Raw genomic sequence first — 23,074 nt, forward strand, 5'->3', positions numbered from 1 at the left:
GGGAGGGAGCCAGGACTCCTGGGTTCTATCCCTGGCTCTGGGAGGGGACTGGGGTCTATTGGGTTAGGGCAGGCGAGGCTGGTAGCCCTATAGGCGCCTTCTAACAGTTGCTCATCTTCCAGTGCTCCCTACCACTTTCCTGAGGTGACACCCGAGGGTTCAGACATCCGTTAGGCATCCGCTGTCGTCAGCAGTTCCAGAGTCATGGGTATCAAACGCTGCCCAGCAGCTGCAAGGAGTCGCTCGCTTCACAAGCCAGCCTGGAGTAGGGTTGCCAACCCTCCGGGAGTCACCAGGAATTAAAGCTCAGTCTTTAATTGAAGATTATGTCGGGTGATGGAACCTCCAGGAATACGTGCAGCCCAAACTGGCAACCCTAACCTGGAGTGAATCACGTACTGGCATACCAAACGCTCACGGTCATTTCCCAGCCATAGAACTGGTCTTGCAGAGTCCTACCTTAGCAAAGTGGGGGATTAACGCATGGGCCCACAGAGGCCTCGGCCAATTTGGGGCCCCCGCCAGAGCGCCGGGACCTGTGTAGAAGTAGGGGGCCACCAGCGCCAGGACTGTGGCCCTGCCCCCTGCTCCTCCTCTTCTTCCAAGGCCCCTAGGGCCCTGCCCCATGGCCAGGCCGGAAGCCAGGCCGGGGCTGCAGTAAGAGCTGTCCAGGGAGTCCAGGCCACTGTGGGGAGCCCCAGATGCTCCACCTGCCCTGGGCCAGGGGACCGGGCACCTGAGCGCAGCCCCCAGCCCTTTTCCCCGCCCCCCCAGGGTGCACCACCCAGGGCAGGTAGAAGGTCCGGGGCTCCCTGGGCAGCTCTTACTGTGGCCCAGCTCCAACTTCCAGCCTGGCCAGGGGGTGGGGTCTTGGGGGAAGAGGAGAAACAGGGGGTGGGGCAAGTGAGGTATGGGGGGCCCAAATGTTCTTTGTGCCCAGGACCCCAATAAATCCCAATCTGTCTCTGATAGGATCTGGGGGACCCTGCTGGGAAGGAATCTGACGGGATGGCTAGGTAAGGGGGGGCTGACCTGCTGGGAGTTCCCCTTAAGGGCTCAGAAAGGACAGATGGACCAGTGGTTAGAGCACTAGCTTTCCATTCCCTGCTCCATCACTGGCAGGGGGGCGGGCTCATCGCCCCAATGAAACATCCTCCCACCGGAGCAGAGCAGGAGCCCTCGGTTTGACAATGCTCCTATCCAAGTCGCCAGGCCAGGGAGGAAGAGATGGGCATGACCATTCCAGCTCCACCCACCCAATAAGCCCCGCCCACATACAGAACCAAAACGGGGGGCGGTCACACTCGATTTTTCTGATGCTCAAAATAACTCTCTCCTTAGGCTTGGTTAGAATGTGCCATGGGGCATGCTGGGCTACTTGGGACAAGGCCCAGATCCTCCACAGTGTTAGGAGCCTAATTCCCATGGATCCCAATGGTATTTAGGGGCGGAACTGCCATAGAAATCAAAGGTATTTACATACCTAACTTTCATAGAAAGTATTTAGGTGCCTAACTCCCCTAGGCATCAAAGTGTAGGTACCTAATTACTACTTCTGTATGATTAGAGATGGGCAAATCATGGGGTTTTCAGTCTGCCGGCCATTTCGTAAAGTTGGGATGGGGGAGGAATTGTTTCAGGTTGGACCAGAAACGGAAATGTTTGAATTTTTTGGTGAATTGGAAAAATCAGGAAACAAAATTGGTTTAATGTCAGATGAAACCTTCAGTTGAATCAAAATCAAAACGTTTCGTTTCAATTTCATCCATTTTTAAATGTACTCAAATTTTTTTTAAAGAAATGTTGACAGGAAAATTCATTTAGAACCAACAAACCAAATACGTTTCATTCCCTTTGCAATCTCTTCATTTTGGTTTGGTTTAGAAACAACGAATTCACTGGCACTGACATGAATTCTCAAAGTGTCTCCCGGAAAAAATTTCAGCTGAAACATTTTGCCCGGCTCCCGCCGTCAGCGATTCACAAGCATTTAAACAGCTCCCATAAGTTTTGTGAATTTTAGCAGATGCAAATAAGCAGGAAAAGCCCAGTGGGCGTTGGCCCTCCTGGGTTCTACCACTGACCTCCTGAGTTGTCCTGAGAAAATCACTTCTGTGCTCCAGGCCTCAGTTTCTCCTCTCCCTTTTGTCCCTCCTGTCTATTTAGACTATAAGGGCTAGGGCCACACAAAAATCTGGCACCTTAGAGAACATTTATGTGACACTGAGACCCTTACCACTGCTGTTCAGCTGCCATCCAAACCTGTAGACATCTAAAGTCCTAGATACCTGAATTTCTGCCAGGGAGCAGTCCAGGCACTTGCCACTTCCCTTACCACTGCTGTTCAGCTGCCATCCAAACCTGTAGACATCTAAAGTCCTAGATACCTGAATTTCTGCCAGGGAGCAGTCCAGGCACTTGCCAACACCTCATCCCCATCAGGGCAGAAACTAGCCTCTTCCATTTCTTTCTGTCATTTGTTGCTGCTTCCATCTGCTTTGTGCTGTTGACATCAACTGTTCTGCCCTCCCTACTTAGGGTTCTTCTTAAGGTTTCCTGGGGGTGCCCATCTGTCCTCACACCAGTTAGTTTCTGCTTGATCGCTTCCCGTGCGTTGGCATCCAGAGTCCGCACGCCACAGATACGTCAAGCCTTTCCTTCAGTTTCTGGTGGAAACAAGCTGCTGGTTGCCGATTGCTCTGATCTCTTCATTGGTGAAGAAGTCTTTCCAGCCAATGCCCAGGAATTATTTTCAAAGGTGTCTAGCTTCCTGACTAATCTTGTGGTAGATCTCCAGCTCTTGCAGCCGTATGTTTGCGTGACCAATGCCCTTTTGATGCCAACTGGCAGAGGAGTACATAGGGGTACAGGGATCCCATGGGTTCCCCGAAAGAGGTCATGGAAGGTCTCTCTGCTGGATGTCTGAGTCACACTGGTCATGCTAATCATTGCATGATGTACATATGGAAAAAATGTGAGGAGATATAGACTCATAGACTTTAAGGTCAGAAGAGACCATCATGATCATCTAGTCTGACCTGCCACACATTGCAGACCACAGAACCTCACCCACCCACTCCTGTAATACACCCCTAACCACTGGCTGAGTTACTGACGTCCTCAAATCATGAGTTAAGACTTCAAGTTACAGAGAATCCACCATCTACACTAGTTGAAACCTGCAAGTGGCCCATGCCCCATGCTACAGAGGAAGGTGAGGACCCCCTCCCCCACACACCCCCAGGGTCTCTGCCAATCTGACCTGGGGGAAAATTCCTTCTCGACCCCAGATCTAGCGATCAGTTAGACCCGGAGCATGTGGGCAAGACCCAACAGCCAGACACCTGGGAAAGAATTCTCTGTAGTAACTCAGAGCCCTCCCCATCTAGTGTCCCATCACCGGCCGTTGGAGATATTTGCTGCTAGCAGTCACAGATCAGCTACATGCCATTGTCGGCAGTCTCGTCATACCATCCCCTCCATAAAATTATCAAGCTCAGTCTTGAAGCCAGTGCGCTGTTTTGCCCCCACTGCTCCCCTTGGACGGCTGTTCCAGAACTTCATGGTGATGCTAACGGTTGTGTTCTCTAAGGGTATGTCTACACCCAGCCGCTAGTTCGGCGGCTGGCAATCGAAGTTCTGGGTTCGACTTATCGCGTCTTGTCTGGACGCAATAAGTCGAACCAGGAAGTGATTGCCGTCGACTGCGGTACTCCAGCTAGACAAGAGGAGTACCGCGGAGTCGACGGGGGAGCCTGCCTGCCGCGTGTGGACCGAGGTAAGTTCGAACTAAGATACGTCGACTTCAGCTACGTTATTCACATAGCTGAAGTTGCGTACCTTAGTTCGATTTGGGGGGTGAGTGTAGACCAAGCCTAAGTCTGAAGCTACAAGCAAGTTACTCAAAGGTATCATGTCTTGAGACAAACTTCTCCAGCCAGCGGGTGGCCTGCCGGACCCCTGTGTATTGTGTGTTGTACAATAGAAGTCGATCGGCACACTAAGTCAAATGCTAATGAAGAGCGGGTGGAGACTGCTAAAGGAAATTAACAGGAAGAGGTAAACAGCAGGACTCTATTTACAGATGAACCTTGAAGCTCTAGTCTGGTATATTTGGGGGTGCAGAGAGTCACCCTGGCATCCTTCCACCTGCAAAGAGAAGCTACCAACCGGCTTGCTCCTATGGAAGGAGCATCTCAGCCAACCTGGTTGCCAACACTGGGGAAAGGACATGGGGCAAGCCATCTTGCCAGAGATGGGGGAACGTTTTTGCAAGTGACGTTTCAGCTCCAGGAAGCAAAGTACGATTTGGTTTCTGCTATGACCCTTTGCTTCCCAAGTGCTTAATCTCTAGCACTTGGAGCTCTGTTCTTTGACCGTAAACTTATTCTTTGCTTTCACTCAGTGAAACATTTTTAAGTGCCATGGGTTAAGGAGAGTGGGAAGCCTGACTTGAAGCTTACAAGCGGGTCGGGATGGCTCTCTAGCCCAGGTGGTCTCCTAGGAGACGGGAAACCCACATTCAAATCCCTTCTTCACAGAAAGCAGAGGGGTGAAATGAACTGTGGGGCCCCATGCCCCAGATGGGGGAGGAGGGAGGGATAGCTCAGTGGTTTGAGCATTGGCCTGCTAAACCCAGAGTTGTCAGTTCAATCCTTGAGGGAACCACTTAGAGATCTGGGGCAAAATCAGTACTTGGTCCTGCTAGTGAAGGCAGGGGGCTGGACTCAATGACCTTTCAAGGTCCCTTCCAGTTCTAGGAGATAGGATATCTCCATTAATAAATTAAAGATGAGAGTGTTAACCACTGGGCTAATGGGGAGCTGCCCTACCAGCCTTCCATGAGGAACAAAATGTTTTAAGTGTCTAACACTAGGAGATCTCTTATAGAGGAGACTCATGCATGGAAATACACCTCTACCTCAATATAACACTGTCCTCAGGAGCCAAAAAATCTTACTGCATTATAGGTGAAACCGTGTTATATTGAACTTGCTTTGATCCACCGGAGTGCGCAGCCCCGCCCCCCCAGAGCTCTGCTTTACCGCGTTATATCTGAATTCGTGTTATATTGGGTAGCGTTATATCGAGGTAGAGGTGTAGGTGCCTAAGATGCTCTGAGTGGCAGGGCGTAGGCCACCCCCTTGTGCTCAGCATTTCCTATTACAGTAGCACCTTGGAGTGCCAATCACGGATCAGGGCCCCACTCTGCTAAGTACTGTACATTGTTATTTATTAGGTGTATTACGGTAGAGCCCATGGACCCCATATTTGGGCTGGGACCCATTGTGCTAGGTGCTGTGCATTGTTTATTGGGTGTATTACGGTAGCACCTAGGAGCCCCAGACATGGGCCAGGACCCCCTTGTGTTAGGCGCTGTAGATTGTCATTTATTAGGTGTATTATGGTAAAACCAACCTAAGCCTTCCCTTTATCAGCCCTCAGCATGTCAACACTGGGCTGGCACAGCATCAGTTTGGGGCACCGAATGTGGGCCAGTTACTCAGGCTCCTTCCCAATACTGAGACCTGCGTGGCCCGTCTGGGTACAGCCAACATTCACAAGGAGCAAGGTTGCCAGGTCTCCTGACAGCTGGGAATTTTCTCCAAGCCCCAGCAGCTGGAGTCCTGTGACTGGCCCAGAATCAAAACAAACCCTTGTGATTCCAAAAGAAAAGCTTGAAAACATGACCTACATTCCCCTTAAAAGCCCAGAGAAGGGATGATTCAATGCTGTGCATCATCCAGGACTGGAGGACACCTGCTCCACCCCCCAGCTACCCATGTGACTCTCAACACAGCATTCAGTCTCGCTCTCTGCCTCAGTTTCCCTATCAGCACAATGGATAGAGTGCCTGGGAATTCCCCCCCCCCCCCCCCCGTAATATGCCAAGGCATCAAAACTGAAACGGTTCCCGGGACAGGATCTGTTTGGGTGAAGTTCCCAATGTCAAAAAAGTTGGGGGGGGGGAAGGTGTGACATTGTCAAAACATCCCGGCATGACGTGTTGTGACTGAATTTATATCTATTTTAAAAATGGGGTTAAAAGGGCAAAAGCAAAACGAAAGCTTTAGAAATGTTCGCAATGAAATGTTTCAACTGACCCAAATCAAGACGGTTTTTGTTTTCTTTTGTCGAATGGGAACATCTTTCAAGATTTTTGGGACGGGAAAACTTTTCAAAATCTTGAGCATTCTCCTGGAATGGGAAAATCGTTCCCTGCCCCACCCTAACTACGGTGACTCGACTTCCCAATATTATTGAGGCTGTCCCGATATTAGGGGCTTTGTCTTATATAGGCAAATATGCCCCCCACCCTGAAAAAAAAGTGTCCCGATTTTTCACACTTGCTATTAGGTCACTCTGAAGGGAGTAACAGCCCCTACCTTCTTCTCAGGGGTGCGTAAGGATAAATATATTAAAGAATGTGAGGCACCCAGATACTAAGGTGATGGAGGCCAGATAAGGACCTAAAATGAACAGATGGAAACCTGAAGGCAAATAAAGAGAATCCAACACTTTTTTTTTTTTAAAGCAATCTCACTATCTAGTCCAGCATCTCGTCACTGACAGTGCTCAGTGGAAGGTGTGAGACCCCCTACAGTGGCTGATGGGAGATAATCTGTCCCCCTCCCAGAAAGCACACCTTAATCATCACCCTGCTCTCTTCTAATTAGAGATGAACTCAAATCCTGAAAGAGGAAGTTTGATAGTCCCGGCCACTAACTTGTTTGCAATCACGTACTGTGATCATTCCGGTTATTCCACTCCCTTCTTGAATCTTGATATGGTTTTGGTTTCAACAGCTTCCTGTGGCAGTGGGTTCCACGGGTCAATTACACGTTGCGTGAAAAATACAAGTCCTTTTATGGGCATTGAACTCCTAGATTCATCGGCTGCCTCTCCATTGCAATTCAAACCCAGTGGCATTGACGTCTGAGAGCCCGGATCATTGGATTCGAGCTCACAGGGCTTGGGCTGTGGGGCTAAAAAGAGCAACACAGATGTTCCCACTTGGGATGGAGCCCTGGCTCTGAGACCCACCCCCCACGTGGGGTTTCCCAGCTCAAACTCCAGCCCGAGCCTGAACGTCTACATTGCTGTTTTTAGCCCCACAGCCCAAGCCCTGTGAGCCCGAGTCAGCTGACCCGGGCCAGCCGCGGCCGTACTGGGGGTCTTTCATCACAATGTAGGTGTACTCATATATTCTAAGGCCAGATGGGGCTTAGAGATCATCTAGTCTGGCCTCCTGTCTAACGCAGGTCGGAGAAATTCACTCAGTTCCCCCTGCATTGAGTCCAATCCATAGTCAGCATTTTCCCAGGATGGCATCCGGGCTTCACTGGGAGCCATCAAACAATGGAGAATCCATCAGGGAATGGCTAATCAACCCGCACTGTAAAAAATTGGTGCCTTGTTCCTAACCGGAATGTGTCTGTCTTTAATTTCCAGCCACTAGTTCTTGTTCTCGTTCGTTCCCGAGCCCATCAGTATCCGGGATTTGCTTCCTGTGACGATACGTACACGCCGTGACCAAGCCACCTCTCGCTCTGCTTTTGGATCAGTGGAACAGACCTAGCTCTTTCCATCGCGCATGGTGTAGGCGGGGTTTACGCTAAAAAACGAGGCTGACCCAGTTATGTCGTTCAGGGATGTGTGAAAAATCCACACCCCCGAGTGATGTAGTGAAGCCAACTTAACCCTCCATGTAGACAGCTCTAGGTTGATGGAAGAATTCTCCCATCTACCTAGCCCCTGCCTTTCAGGGAGATGGATTGACTACGCCAATGGGCCAACCCCTCGCTGGAGCGTTTCAAGTGTAGACAAGCCCTCAGGCCCGACTTCCCCCCAGTCCCTGTGGCTCATCTCCCCCACCCCGATTCTCCATCTCCTTTTTTTCCCTCTTGTCCTCGTGCGAGGAGACAGAGCAGAAGGTTCAGGGAGTCGCTTTCGGCAACAGAGAAGATGCCATTCCAAGGGCTAATTCCCGCCAGGTTCCCCTGCAGAGGACAGAGGCAGGAACAAAGACCGGCTTGCTCCCGCAACTCCAACCTGCTGAAGCCAGGAGCATGAGGGTGGAGGGAGCCATCTGGCTGCCAAATCATGGGGCAGCTCTCCAGATACAGCAATCACGTTGACTCACAGGGACAGCCCATTTCCCTCGCATAAAAAGTGAGCCATCCCAGAGGATCCTTAGCTTTGTCCAAGACACAACTGCCGGAGCCTCTTCTGCTCCCGAGGGCCCCCCGCCAGGAGCTACAGGTGAAGCAGGGCCAGTCTAACCCCTGTTGTTGGGATGCCTGGCTGGGGGAGGGAAGGGGTGTCATGGTGGAAAGGAGATAGTTGTGGTTTGGAGAGTGATGTAGGATGGTGGCTTGGGGCATCTCACCATTATTGGGGTGATTATGGGCTGCCGGGGCATCACTTTATTATTGGGGGGACAATGGGGTACTAGGGGGCATCTCTCAGGTTTCAGGGGACAATAGGGTAACACAGGGGTATTGCTTTGTTATTGGGGGTGATAATGGGGTGCCAAGGTGCATTGCTGTATTATTGGGAGGATTATACGGGATGGCAAGGGGCACTCAATGTAGACGGATGGCTTGGCAGTTCGACCGCTCAGCTGATACTCTGAAGACATGGCTTCTAATCTCTGGTCTGTCACTGCATCCCTGTAGGACCTTGGCCTGTAGGATCTGTGCCTCAGTTTTGCCATTTGTACAATGGGGATAGTAGCCCTGCCCTGCTCACCAACAAATTGTGGGGATAAATAGGGTAAAGATTGGGAGGTGCTCGGATACTGCCGTAATGGGGGCCAGATAGCACCTTAGATCTATTAATTTCTCTGTTATTAAGCTGGTTACGAGGGTTTCGCCCTCTCTGTTATTGGAGTAACACGTTAGAAGGGGAACTAGTAGGAGAGGGGTGAGCTCAGTCCAGCTCATGGAAATTTTTGTGATCTGGCTTGAGATTTAGTTCTCCCAACAGATCAGATCTTTTCATGGAACATGCCCCTGGGGGCGACTGGGACCGGGCGGAAGTGGAAGAAGGAGCTGAGTTGGGGGACAGTGGGCCCCCATTGCCAATAGACGATCACAGTGCGTTTCCCCTCCCCATGTCGGGCAGTGCTGTCATCTCCTGCTACAGGCAGGGCACCCGAGGTGCAGAGAAACCGCTTGCTCATGGGAGCCTGTGGAAGAAGACGGACTCAAGTGCGGCTTTCCTGAATCCTAAGCGTGCACCTTCCCTGCGAGGTAACCATCCTCCTCAAGACGCCCGTGGCCAATTATTCCCTTTCGATCTCTTTCCCTGCAGTAAAGCCAGTCACTCCACCAACCGTATCCATCACCACAACCGCCATGGAGCTGCTAATCATCGCGATGCTGGTAATCGGGGCAGCCGCAGGTAAGAAAAAGAGTCAAGCAAGAAGTCAAAGTTGGGTTGGGTGAGAAGGTTCTGCAGTTTCACCACAGGGCCTTCCAGGATGGTCTCAGAGAAGTTGCTTAGGACAGGTTGCTGCTAATGAAGAGCGAAGTTCCCGGCACTCCCATTATCAATTCCATGGGTTGCGAAAGGGAATTCATATGTTCAGGCCTCATCTCTGATTAGTCTTTATTGTTTGTAGAGTAGGCAGGAAGCCATGATTTCACAATCTGTTTGCGTCCTGAATGAGCACAGAAGGAAAGAATTTTGAAATTTCCCAAAAAATGAAATGTTTTTTGGGAAAAAAAATAAATCTGTTTCACAGAGATTTCGATGCCTTTAAATTTAAAGCATATATCAAAATATATCACTTTTATAGATCATCATTTCTAATAGAATGTTAATTCTGTTAAGAAAAACATGTAAACAACAAATTATTTTTAAAAAATCAAAATGTTTTGTCTGATAATGTCCAATGGCCTGGCCAGATTGCCTGTCCCATGAAGCACCATGCACCACTTGGTGAGGAGAAGTTAAGAGATTATGGGAGTCTCTGGCTGTGAGCATCATGGGAAATGTAGTTTGATTGTGGAGCCCAGTCCATACAGGAGACTGCTTTGTTTTAAACTTTTTTTTTTTAAAGAATTTGCATCACAATCAACACATTCTCACAGAAATTTTCAACTTTGACACAATGACATTTTCTGATGGGAAGAAAAAAGTTTTACAGTTTTAATTATTTGTATTGTGGTAAAGCCTAGAAATGCCAGTCACTGACCAACCCCCTGCTCTCCTGAGCATATGTAAATTGTGCTTTCCACAGATTTATAATTTAACCAAGTCTGGGGGAATTTTCATGAGAACAGCAAAAGGCACCTCCCTGACCCCAGGGCTATTCCTTTGCAAAATTTCAAGTCCCTGCTACCAAGGCACTAGAGCACTTCAAAAAGTGGTTGGAGAATTGTTTGAACATTGTAAAAATGACCTATCATTCCCGAACCTCATTCTTGGAAATGGCTGAACTGGGTCTTTCCAAAGCACGTTCAGAGAGCAAGTGTGGAAAATCTCAACCTGAAGAGTTAAAGTTTGGCAAAGCTTTCAGCCACTGAAAACAGTGTTTGATCATGGAAAGTGTTAGGTAACCTTGACTCTAGGTGTTGATACCAACACCGCCTACAATAGTTTATCATCCCTACCTACCTGAGCAAGTTGGTTTTATATGTAAATTCTGCCCACCCAAATATTCAGCTCAAGCAAATTGTACACATCATTAGCAGAGAACACCAGCTAGCCTGCGACTGTCCAATCCAAAAACCAAATTATTTCTGCTCCCCACACCCCAAAAAATTGGACTTTTAAAAAAAAAAAAAAAAACCCCAACCCTGAAACATTCTGATCTGGAAATGCTGCTGCAATGCTTCATGGGAGTTGTAGTATGGGGGCTTGAAGCCCCCATCCTTCTCTATTGGCCAACCTCTGTGGTCGGACTTCATCTCCCAGTCATGGTGAGGGAAGGTGATGGCATTATGGGAGTCTCTGGCTGTGATGCATCATGGGAGATGTAGTCCTTCTGTGATGCATGGCTTATAGAGGAAAATGGGGCACCAAATTGCAGCATCGCAGAAGCATGCCAGCAATATTTCCAAATAAAAAACATCAAAAATTTCCACAGGAATTGAAAAGCTCTGTTTTGTTGAAACCCTGATTGTCCATTAAAACAGTTTCTATCCATCCATATTAATGATGCCCCTGGCTAGCTCGTCTGCAGGGATAAGATCCAGGACCCAAAGTGTAAAACCAGGAGCCTTTCCTCTCTAAATGAAAGGATCCGGCTCCATGCACCTGTAGATTTGTGCATGCAGCTGGGCAGGAACTAGAATCTTCTGCGAGACATTCTGTGATTTTGAAATTTATTTTCATTCCAAACCAAAAACAAACAAAAAAATTTAAAAATTAAAAAATAAAAAAAAAAAAAAAAAAAAACAACTTCTGATCAATGAAAATGTTTAATGTTGATACAATTGAGGTGTTTAGTTCCAATTTTTAATTTGTAAAGAATTTAAATAAATGAAATAAGGTTGTAAAATAGCAAAACAAATTGTCATTTCAAAATGAAAATTGAAATGTTCCCTTCTGATCATGTCAATTTCTTTCCAAACAAAATTTCGTTGAAATTGGCATGTTCCTTGTGAAAGGTCTCTATTTCGACAAAATGGCATTTTCTGATGAAAAAGCTGTTCAATTGGAAATTTTCCAACTAGCTGTACCCCTGAGCTTCTATCCTCTGGTGTAGCTGTTGGGTAAGGACCCTGTGCTAGTGTGGCATGCACTAGATATGCCAATTTTCTTGGGGAAAATCGATAGATGACATCTCTGATAACACAACACATGGGATAATATTGCTGCTACTGGATGTGGAATGGAAGTGGACCATGGATGGTGAATATGAAGAACTGAAAAGACTATTGTCCTATGCGTCTCAGCTACAATATTCTGCCTTTTTGTGCAAAATTTGCAAGATGGGCTAGGGGCAAAGACTGCAGCTGGGGATATGTATCATTAGCATCCAGAGTCTTCACAAACACAGTCTCCAAACACACACCACTTCAGAAGGAAAGTCTGAGAAATCTGACTTCGTCTTGAAGCTTCTCCCAGCTGTGTCTATGGATCATTCACAATCGAAATAATCTATTTCAAAGCTGAGTGCCATCTCAGATCCCAGCGCTCATGCTTCAGAATTATGACTCTGCCATTGAATTCGCATCAGGAAGTCAAATCATTGTGGGATGATGCTTTTTCCAAGATCTAACCGAGACCCGTCAAGGCCAGGCTCCAGAAATCAACTCCAAGGTTGACTTCCACATCAACCTACTCAGATGGTGTGTCATCTCACATGTGGGACATGTGATCAAGTGCAACTGCAGAGATACTGGAGTCCATGATGCATGCTCTACATTCTGGATGGAAACCACATTTCATGCCTAAACACTATGCCGTATAAGCCTGCAGTGGTGGATAATGTTCTCCTCAAAGGGAAGCGTGTTAAGCTTCCATTCATCCTCAGGGGGAAAAAACAGGATCTTAAATTTCATTCATGAAGGACACATAGGCATGGGAAATTGCCCAAGGAAGGAGCAAATCTAAGCCAATGGTGAGTATATGTTATAGACTCCCAATCCACAAATGTTCTGAGCATGTTAGACTGGTTCCTCATCAACTAGGAGAAATTGGTAGCAACTCTCGAGGTGGAAGGCAGTTTGGGGAGAAGACATCAGGAAAAGATAAATTTCATGACACTAAAGAAAGGAAGGAGAGAGGGCAGCAGAATAAGGAGAATGGACTTTAACAAGCTCAGTGAACTGGTAGGTAAGATCCCATGGGAAGAAAATCTAAGGGAAAAAGGAGTTCAGGAGAATTTGCAAGGAGACAATATTATAAGCACAATTTCAAAACTATCCCAATGAGCAGGAAAGATAGGAAGCATAGGAAGGGGCCAATCAAGCTCCATCAGGAGCAATGTAATGACCTGAAAATCAGAAAGGAGTTCTACAAAAAATTGGAAATATCGACAAATTGCTAAGGAGGAGAACAAAAGAATAGCGCAAGTATGTAGGGACAAAATTGGCATATCCAAGGCCAGGTCTACACTACCGCGGTAGTTCGACGGCTGGCAATCGAACTTCCGCGTTCGATTTATCGCGTCTGGTCTGGACGCGATAAGTCGAACCAGGAAGTGCTCGCCGTCGACTGCGGTACTCCACCTCAGCGAGAGGAGTACCACGGAGTCGACGGGGGAGCCTGCCTGCCGCGTGTGGACCGCGTCTGAACCGCGGTAAATTCGAACTAAGGTATGTCGACTTCAGCTACGTTATTCACGTAGCTGAAGTTGCATACCTTAGATCGAATTGGGGTGTTAGTGTAGACCAGGCCTAAGGCACAAAATGAGTTAGCAACGGATATAAAAAGCAATAAGAAGAGATTCTTTAAATACATTGGGAGCAAGAGAAAGACGAAGGAAAGTGGAGGTCCTCTACTTAGCAGGGAAGGAGAGCTAATAACTCATGATATCAAGAAAACTGAGCTGTTTAATGCCTATTTTGCTTCAGTCTTCACTAAAAAGGTTAATGGAGACGAGATACTCAACACAATTAATATTATCAATCAGGAGGAAAGAACTCCAGCCAAAACAAGGAAAGAACAGGTTAAAGAATATTTAGCTAAGTTAGGTGTATTCAAGTCTGCAGGACCTGATGAAATTCACCCTAGGATCCTTAAGGAATTAGCTGAAGCAATCTCAGAATGATTAGCAATGATCTTTGAGCACTCCTCAGGTGTGGTCCCAGGAGACTGGAGAAGGGCAAACATAGCACCTCTCTTTAAAAAGGGGAACAAAGAGGACCCGGGGAATTCCAGACCAGGCTGCCTAACTTTGATACCTGAAAAGATATTGCAACAAATTATTAAACAATCAATTTGTAAGCCCCTGGAGGACAATAGGGCTATAAGGAATAGCTAGCATGGATTTGTCAAGAACGAATTGTGCCCAACCAACCTAATTTCCTTCTTTGACAGGGTTACTGGCCTATTAGATGCGAGAAAGTAGTGGATGAGCTATATCTTTATTTTAGAAGGGCTTTTGACACAGTCCCCCATGACATTCTCATAAGCAAACTAGGAAAAGGTGGTCTAGGTAAAATTACTAGAAGGTGGGTGCACAACTGGTTGAAAGAACCGTACTCAAAGAGTAGTTATCAATGGTTCACTGTCAAACTGGGTGGGTGTATCTAGCCATGTCCTACAGGGCTCAGTCCTGGGTCCGGTACTAATCAATATTTTAATTAATGATTTGGATAATGGAGTGGAGAGTACGCTGATAAATTTATGGGTGATACCAAGCCGGGAGGGGTTGCAAGCACTTTGGAGGACAGGATTAGACTTCAAAACGACCTTGACATATTGGAGAATTGGTCTGAAATTCTGTAAAGACAACTGCAAAGTACTTCACTTCAGAAGGAAAAATCAAATGCGCAACTACAAAACGGGGAATAACTGGCTAGGTGGCCGCACTACTGAAAAGGATCTGCGGGTGATAGTGGATCACACATGGAATATGAGTCAGCAGTGTGATGCAGCTACGAAAAAGCCCAATATCATTCTGGGCATTCTGGGATGCATTAACAGGAGTGCCCTATGAAAGACATGGGAAGTAATTGTTCCGCTCTACTCAGCACTGGTGAGGCCCCAGTTGGAGAAATGTGTCCACTTCTGGGCAACCACACTTTAGTAAAGATGTGGACAAATTGGAGAGAGTCCAGAGGAGAGCAACAATGATGTCCAAAGGTTTAGAAAACCTGACCTGCAAGGAAAGGTATAACTGGGCATGTTTAGTCCTGAGAAAGGAAGACTGAGGTCAGACCTAAGAACAGTCTTCACACATGTGAAGGGCTGTTATAAAGAGGCCGGTGATCAATTGCTTTCCATGTCCACTGAAGGTAGGACAAGAAGCAATGGGCTTAATCTGCAGCAAGGCAGATTTAGGGTAGTGTGACAAAGTTCCTCCTCTATCTTGGTGGGTCCTGCGCTTATTGGCGGATTTTCTTGCCGCAGAGATTCACCATGTGGGTTGGGGAACAGCCCAGAGACCTTCCCCTCTGGGAGAACCCACAGTCCAGGTCAATTGGGAGGTTTGGGGGGAACCTGGGCCCGCCCTCTACTCCAGATTCCAGCCCAGGGCCCTGTGGACTGCAGCTGTCTATAGTGCCTCCTGTAACAGCTGCATGACAGCTACAACTCCCTGGGCTACTTCCCCATGGCCTCCTCCAAACACCTTCCTTATTCTCACCACAGGACCTGCCTCCTGGTGTCTAATAACGCTTGTGCTCCTCAGTCCTCCAGCAGCACACCCTCTCCCTCTCAGCTCCTTGCGCCTCTTGCTCCCAGCTCCTCACACTCCCACCACAAACTGAAGTGAGCTCCTTTTTAAAACCCAGGTGCCCTGATTAGCCTGCCTTAATTGATTCTAGCAGTTTCTTCTTAATTGGCTCCAGGTGTCCTAATTAGCCTGCCTGCCTTAACTAGTTCTAGCAGGTTCCTGATTACTCTAATGCAGCCCCTTCTCTGGTCACTCAGGGAACAGAAAACTACTCATCCAGTGACCAGTATATTTGCCCTCTACCAGACTCCTGTACCCCACTGGTCTGGGTCTGTCACAGTAGATATTAGGAAAAACTTCCTAACTCTCAGGATAGTTAAGCTCTGGAATCGGCTTCCAAGGAATCCCCGTCACTGGAAGTTTTTAAGACCAGGTTGGGCAAACACCTGTCAGGGATGGTCTAGGTATTTTGGGGGGTTCTGCCTCAGGGGGCTGGACTCGACGACCTCTGGAGATCCCTTCCAGTCCCATATATCTATGACACGATGATTTTGTCAAAACCAAAAGGTTCTGATCAACCTGAAATGGGTTTTTTCCCCCCCAGAATTTGTTTCGTGGGAAATATTGGGGGCACATTTGGCCCCTGTCCCTGGCAGCCGAGCCCGGAGTCTGGACCGGGAGCAGGACAGAAGGTGGCTGCTCAGGGTCTCTGCTCTGTGCAGTGTGGTGGCTGGCTGAGGAGGCGGTGGCTTCCTCTCCCTGCCTGGACCAGGCTGCCGGGGACAGGGGCCGAGCAAGCCGGAAATGTGCCGGGGGAAGAGGGGGCTCCGCTCACTCAGCCTCTGTCCCCGACAGCCAGGCCCAGGTGGGGAGTGGAAGCCACCACCTCCTCTGCCTGACTCTCTCTCAGGCAGCCGCTGCGCTGCACAGAGCAGCGACCCGGAGCAGCTGGCACAAGCCACAGCTGGTCCTGCCCCTTCTGCTCCCCCCCTGGGATCGGGGCTGAGCATGCCGGGGGCAGGCATCGGAGAAGGACAGAGCCTCCCTCCCTCCTGGCAGGCCAAGCAGAAATCTGGGGGAGGGGCACTTGACCTTGCATGCTCCCCTACGTGTTGCCTATGAATACAACCCTATCACTACTGCACATACCTTGCCGGGTACAACCTCGGATCGCCTTGGGCTTTGGCATGACCGCGTGCGAGTGGCAGCTCATGGTCATCCTGCCATGGGCCAATCCATATGGACACGGCTGCTGCCCGCCCCGCCCCCTGCCCTGCTTCCACCTGCTGTTTGCCACTCTCCATTGCAGACTCAGACTCAGAGGAAGAACGGATCATTGGGGGGAGAGACTGCCGCATTGGCTCCCGGCCCTACCAGGTGGCTCTCCTGAGGAACGGCCGCATCTACTGTGGCGGGAGCCTGATAGACCCCAAGTGGGTGCTAACTGCTGCGCACTGCCGCTCAGGGATCGGGTAAGTCAGTGCGAGGGTGGAGGGAGAGAGGGAGATGCATGGGAGTAACCCACGTCCCCAGTCCTTATCTTCTCCCGTGGTGTCCCCCATCCGTACCCAGGTCTCCCTCTGCACCTTCTAAATCCCAGCCCCATCCTCCTCCATTTTTTTCCAGCCCTCAAATCATTGTTGTGGCCCTTTTCTGCACCCTCTGCAGTTTTCCAGCATCCTTGTACAGAAGTGCCCACCTCATACAGGACGCAGCACGCCAGCATCGCTCTCTGCAGCGGTGTGTGCAGAGGGAAACTCGCCCCCAGGCTCACCAGCATTACCCCTTGTAGCATCCCACGGGTGGCTCATGTGCGGGTGCTCTAGGAGCTGGATGGAATGGAGCGGAGCCAGGGGTGAAAGTAACTTACAGGACTTACTGGTACTGCCGGAGTCCTGAGGGGGCGTGGCCTCATCCGGAAGAGGCGGGGCCTCAATCGGAAGAGGCGGGGCCTCTCAAGATTTAAAGGCCCTGGTGCACCAGCTGTGGCTGGGAGCCCCAGGGCCTTTAAATCAACCTGGGGCTCAGGGGCAAATTAAAGGGCTCCAGGCCCTTTAAATCCTGGCCCCAGCCCGGGTGCCGAGCTGCGGGTGGGATTTAAAGGGCTCTGGGCTCCCCGCCGCGGAAGCCAGTCTGGTCCAGCACAGCGTACTGGCTCTTGCCGGTTCGCCGGACCGGACCGGACCGGCTTACTTTCACCTCCGGGAAATATTTTCCCTTGACTCCAGTCTGATGCTCTTGGTTCTCAGACGGAGGGTCTGCAGCCCCCTACTGGTTTCACGGGGTCTGTGGGGCCCTGTGGCTGAAGCCTGGAGCCCTGAGCCCTCGTGCATCCCGTGGGGCTGAAGCCCTGAACCCTGGCGCATCCTGCAGGGCTAAAGCCCCAAGTCCCCCTCTGACAACCCCCACCCCCCCGCGTGCAAACTGGAACTGGGGTACCGCTGAGTCCTCTCTTTTACCAATCTGGGTTCCCTCTCACACTGTGATGTGACAAGCTGCCCTCCAAGCTTGCCCTCCCACCAACATCCACAGGCAGGGCTCACACCCATGCTTCTCTGAGTCATAACAGGGGCCATGAGCCCTAGAATGTCCTCAGAAAAGTCCATCAAGTGTGGATAGGCTTCTTCCCTGGTCCAATGTGAGTTAAGCATTCTTTGATGGGCCATTCAACTTGAATAGTTCCTTCACAATGTGCTGGCCAAACTAGAAGCAAACTGCCTTGAGGGTGTTACCCCAGGAGCAAACACATTTGAAATACAGATACATAGTCAATATTCATAACTCCAGATACAAAAATGTTACATGCCTACAAACAGGATAATCATATTTAGCAAAGCATACATAGCAAAGCAAAGCAGACATTTTCCATTGACACCTCACATGACGGGTTGTACAGGATGCACCATAATTATGTCATACCACTATGATGAATATGGGGTGCAGAGTGTCACAACCCCCACCCTGCAGCTGAAGCCCGCAGCCCTGAATGGAGGGGGGCTGTGGAGGGCTCCAGGAAATACTCGATGAGAATTTAAACCCTGGAATGAAAGCCTGGCATTCCGCAGAAGGGGAGTGCCCAAAAAATTGAAAGCAATTCAGGCTGTCTTTTTATATCTCTGTAATTACTGCAAATCCTGCAGATAGATCTGTCCTTCCCCTCCCCTCCTTTTCTCCCAACTCTCTTTGGGTACATCTACACTTACCGGAGGGTCCGGCGGCAGGCAATTGATTTTCTGGGATCGACTTATCGCGTCTAGTGAAGACGCGATAAAATCGATCCCTGATCGCTCTGCCGTTGACTCCGGAAATCCACCGCGGCAAGAGGCGGTAGCGGAGTCGACGGCAGCGCGGCAACGGTCGACTTTCCCCCGTCCTCACAGCCAGGTAAGTCGACCTAAAATACGCAACTTCAGCTACGGTATTCACGTAGCTGAAGTTGCGTATCTTAGGTCGGACCCCTGCTGTAGTGTAGACCTAGCCTTTGTGTGTTAGGATGAAGCTGGTATATTTGTTGTATTTGGAAAACTAATTAAAACGTATAAATAATACCTTAAAAATCGCAATATCTCATGTCTACATTTTCAAAACATTTCGATTTTCAATTTGAGATTTTTTCTTTCAACCATGTCTCGTGATGATCGAAATGAACTTTTCTCCCCTGACTTTTTGATTCACTGGAAAATTCAAAACTCTTTGACCCAGATTTACTCTTTGTGGTTCTCACTGCTCCCGCACGTTGGTTTAACTTGGCACGAGCGAGCCGCAGTAATCCAGGACAAGGCAAAAATAAAAATAACCGTGTTAAGTGCGTCCCAAAAGTAGGATGAGCAGATAGCAAGTGTGAAAAACCAGGAAACTTTTGCTCAGGGAGGGAGGTAGAGTTGCACAAACCTTTTATATTGGGACGATCTCGATATTATTGGAACAACTGGTCACCCCACTCAAAAGCCAAGGACAAGGAATTCACGATCTTTGGTGAAAACTGCAGCTTTGATAACATCAAAATGTCCCAGAAATTCAGAACGATTTTACCAAATTGTTCATTTCAGCTGTGTAAAACCAGGTGCAAGAAATAGTAGTGTCAGCAGCAATGGCTAAAAATGTGTGGAAGGAGACTATTCAGACAGGGAGAAAACTAACAAAATATACTGTGTACATATGGCATGAGAACAAAGTATGATATGTACAGGAAATGGGCCTGAAAATAACTGGACCAACCATAAAGTGCATGATTTCATGTAAAATGGAGGATGCATGCATCAGAATAGGGTTAAATTTGTATATAAAGTAACCAATACTTGTATTCTTCGGATCTGTGTAAGTGCCCTGTACCCACCCCTTACACATGGCTCTGATCAGCTCTGAGGAGTCTAAGTGTATGCCAAGAAAAACACGAGATTGGAGTGAAACTGAGTTCTTGGTGAACCAAGTTGATGAGATCTCGGAGACTACCCCAACACTGAAAAATCCATTATTGGCCTAATTCTAGTTGCTTGCCAGATACGACCTTTGAATAGCCGCCCATTGATCTCTTCCTTTGTCCTCTCTCATGCAGCTCCCTGCAGGTGCATCTGGGGGATTATAATCTACGGGCGAAGGAAGGCACAGAACAGATACGAAGAATCCGCAAATTCTTTGTGCATCCAGGGTATAACCGCCGCCGTTATGACAATGACTTCATGCTTCTGGAGTTGGATGCACCAGCTCAACTCAACAGCTACGTGAACACAATCAACCTGGCTACCAGTTGTCCCTCTCCTGGAACACCATGCATCGTGTCAGGATGGGGCACTATCAGTTCCCCCCGAAGTATGGCATGCTGGGGTGTAGAGGGAGGGGTTGAGGCTGGGCTCAGCTTGGTGAGGGGGTGGAAGCTCTTTAAGCAGACCTCGTTAACAGGCTGTCAAGGGTTCTTGGCTTCTCCTTGGAGAAATTTTTCAACAGAAATGATTTGTAGTGAAAAACGCAGCTTTGACAACACCAAAGTGTCCCACAAATTCGGGGCGATTTCATTCATTTCAGAAAAAAATATTCTGAAAATAGTCAAAACTTTGCATTTGAAAACACTGGGACACAATGGCTTGATTTTTTTTTTTTCTATTCAGAATGTTTCCTTTTGAAATTTCCTTTCCTTTTGTTTTCAAAACAATTTAAAAACGTTACAGACGTGCTTCAAATCACAATGAAATATTAAAATATCACATAAAATACTGGATTTAAATGAAAGGATTTGTTTGACCTGAAATGAGGATTTTTTTCTGGCTCTTCTGTTCATCAGAAATTTCCCTTTTTGGAAAAGGAATGCGGCCAGATCCCAGCTGGGGTCAATCGGCCGTAGCTCCATTAGAGTCAATGGGGCCAGATCCCAGCTAGGGTCAATCGGCCGTAGCTCCATTGGAGTCAATGGGGCCAGATCCCAGCTGGGGTCAATCGGCCGTAGCTCCATTGGAGTCAATGGGGCCAGATCCCAGGGGGGTCAATTGGATGTAGTTCCATTGGTGTCAGTGGATCTATGCCAGTTTACACCAGTTGAGGGTCTTACACCAAGTTTTCTTCTCTTGCACCTTGTTCCCTACTCATGAACTCCTGTTTTTCTGTCATTGCCCAGGGCTGTTCCCAAACATCATGCGGTGTGCAGATGTCTATAGCGTCAGCCAGGACAGGTGCCAGGGCAGTTACGGGAGCATAATCACGGAGAACATGTTCTGCGCTGGCATGGAAAAGGGTGGCATAGACTCATGCCAGGTAAGGGGGCATCCTGGAGAGCGGGGTAGGTGCCGGGTGTCGGAGCTCACACAGCTCAATACTCTTTATCCCCTACGACCTGCAAACGCTTCTCAGCCTGCTACTGAGGGGCCGTCGTCAGTCAGCCCCTGGCCACAGTCAGCCTTCATGCCCCGTGGAAGACCAGCCGATCTGCCCTCCGGCCGCACCAAGCCCTAAGGGCTGGGCTTCATCCAGCTCCTGGGCCTGTCTGATCCCCAGCGCAGGTGTAGGAAGCTCAGACCACCTGAAACCATTTCTGCTCTTTAAACACTTCCTGTGTCCGTGTGTGTCCCTGCCGCCCCCTGCTGGAGGGGGTGAGCCCTGCTCTGTGTGTGTGTGTGTGTGTGGGCGCTGGGGGCATGGCTATGTTTTACTGATGGCTCCACGTTGTCTCCGCAGGGTGATTCAGGAGGCCCACTGGTCTGCAATGGGCAGCTGCAGGGCGTGGTCTCCTGGGGGATGTCCGTTTGTGCCCTGCCGGGACGGCCCGGCGTCTACGCCAATGTCTGCAAAGCTGCCCAGTGGGTGAGAAGCACCATAGGGAGGAAGTGCATCGGATCAGACTGAGAGCTCACAGCGCGTCACGCCTGCCACAATAACCCACCAAACACACGCCCCAGCCACGCCTCTCCTCATCTCGCCGCGGCATCCTGGGGGTGCTGATCTGCGTGGGACTAGGATGGGGGCACTGCGGTGGGGCCAGCCCAAAGCAGCCAGTGGTTATGAGCCAGGCCTGACAAAATCCTGAGACTAGGTTAAAAATGTGGGACTGGTTTAAAAATCATGAATCAGCCTAAAGATTGTGAGATTGCTTTAAAATCATGAGATCAGCGTTAAATTCATGAGATTGCTTTAAAAAAATCACGAAATTGGCTTAAAAGTCATGAATCAGCCTGAAGTCCACAGGATTGCTTCAAAAATCGAGATGCTGAGTTTAAAAATCAGGAGTTTTGGTTTAGAATCATGGGATTAGCTTGAAAGCCACGAGACTGCTGTAAAAATCGTGAGATCAGCCCAACGACTGTGAGATGGGTTTAAAAATCATGAGATTGGATTAAAAATTATGAGACGGGTTTTAAAATGCCACAAATAGCGCACAGGTCTTTGCTCTGGTCTCTTGCATTAGTACGGGTGGCGTAAGCGGCTATAACTGCTCTGAAGTCACCAAGTCTGACGTCTCATGGAGTTCAAACTTTGTCATACGGTGCTACAGGAACATAGCTACAGCGCCTGTGGCGTAGACAAGTCCCAGGAGTTCATGTTCAGCTGATTATCCACCACCAAAATCTTTCTGAGCGTCACTACTTCTATGGAGAGGGTCCCCCATCCTCCAAGACTGGCGGACATTCTTTGGTCCGAGATTGATGCATTTACATGTAGCCATTTACATCCCCATGAGACTCAGCGTAAAACTGTGAGGCTTGGCAGTGGTGAGACTCAGTGACCCAAATCTCACAGGATTTTATGGCACGTCTCATGAGGGTGGGTTTGTTTGTTTCTTAAAGTCTTGAGCTCCTGGAGTCATGTGACTCTGAGAATCTGAGCTTTTGTTGGCAGAAATCATTTTCTAGACCTAGGCTTTGGGGAAACCGACCCTTAGAGGCTCTAAAAACAGTGAACAAACAAACCCTAGTGGTTTGGTTTGGTTTTTCACATCTTGTGATTTTTTTAAGCCAATCTCACAATTTTGAGTGGGCCCGGACTTGCCAATTTTGAACTCTTGGGGGTAAGAGATACTAGCAACAAGGGGTGGGAAAAGCACTGACTGATCCTAGAGAAGAAGCTGTGATAGAGGAGAGATTGACAAAGGGTGAGGCAGTTTATGCTCAGAAAATAAGGCTCCCAGTCCATGTTGAAATGTTCCGTTTCTATAATGAAAGCATGTCATTTCTATAATCCTGCACCTTGGCAGGGGGTTAGACTGGATGTCCCTTGCGGTCCCTTCTAAGCCTCCGCTTCTATTATTCTGTGATAATGTTAAAAACTTTTAACGCCAAGTATGTACACAAGAGA

The 23,074-nt window shown here is 48.7% G+C and overlaps 1 protein-coding gene across 1 annotated transcript; it reads left to right on the forward strand.

The window, feature by feature from the left end:
• Positions 1-9,115: 9,115 nt before the first annotated feature.
• LOC112122268 (trypsin-3-like) lies at positions 9,116-21,852 on the forward strand. The gene is made up of 6 exons (XM_026658537.2): positions 9,116-9,212; positions 9,316-9,417; positions 16,611-16,767; positions 19,851-20,104; positions 20,904-21,040; positions 21,461-21,852. Exons 1-6 carry the CDS (start codon positions 9,116-9,118, stop codon positions 21,626-21,628), a joined length of 915 nt encoding a protein of 304 aa, XP_026514322.2. The 3' UTR covers positions 21,629-21,852.
• The last annotated feature ends 1,222 nt before the right edge of the window (positions 21,853-23,074 follow it).

Source organism: Terrapene carolina, unplaced genomic scaffold (assembly GCF_002925995.2).
Source record: "Terrapene carolina triunguis isolate 2854851 unplaced genomic scaffold, T_m_triunguis-2.0 Scaffold461, whole genome shotgun sequence".
Taxonomy (NCBI): Eukaryota; Metazoa; Chordata; order Testudines; family Emydidae; genus Terrapene; species Terrapene triunguis.

Coding starts and splice junctions, on each gene's coding strand:
- LOC112122268 (XM_026658537.2), top strand. CDS start 9,116: ATGTCGGGCAGTGCTGTCATCTCCTGCTACAGGCAGGGCACCCGAGGT. Junction 9,418..16,610: donor AGCCGCAGGTAAGAAAAAGA/GTCAAGCAAGAA, acceptor TTGCAGACTCAG/ACTCAGAGGAAGAACGGATC. Junction 16,768..19,850: donor CACTGCCGCTCAGGGATCGG/GTAAGTCAGTGC, acceptor TCTCTCATGCAG/CTCCCTGCAGGTGCATCTGG.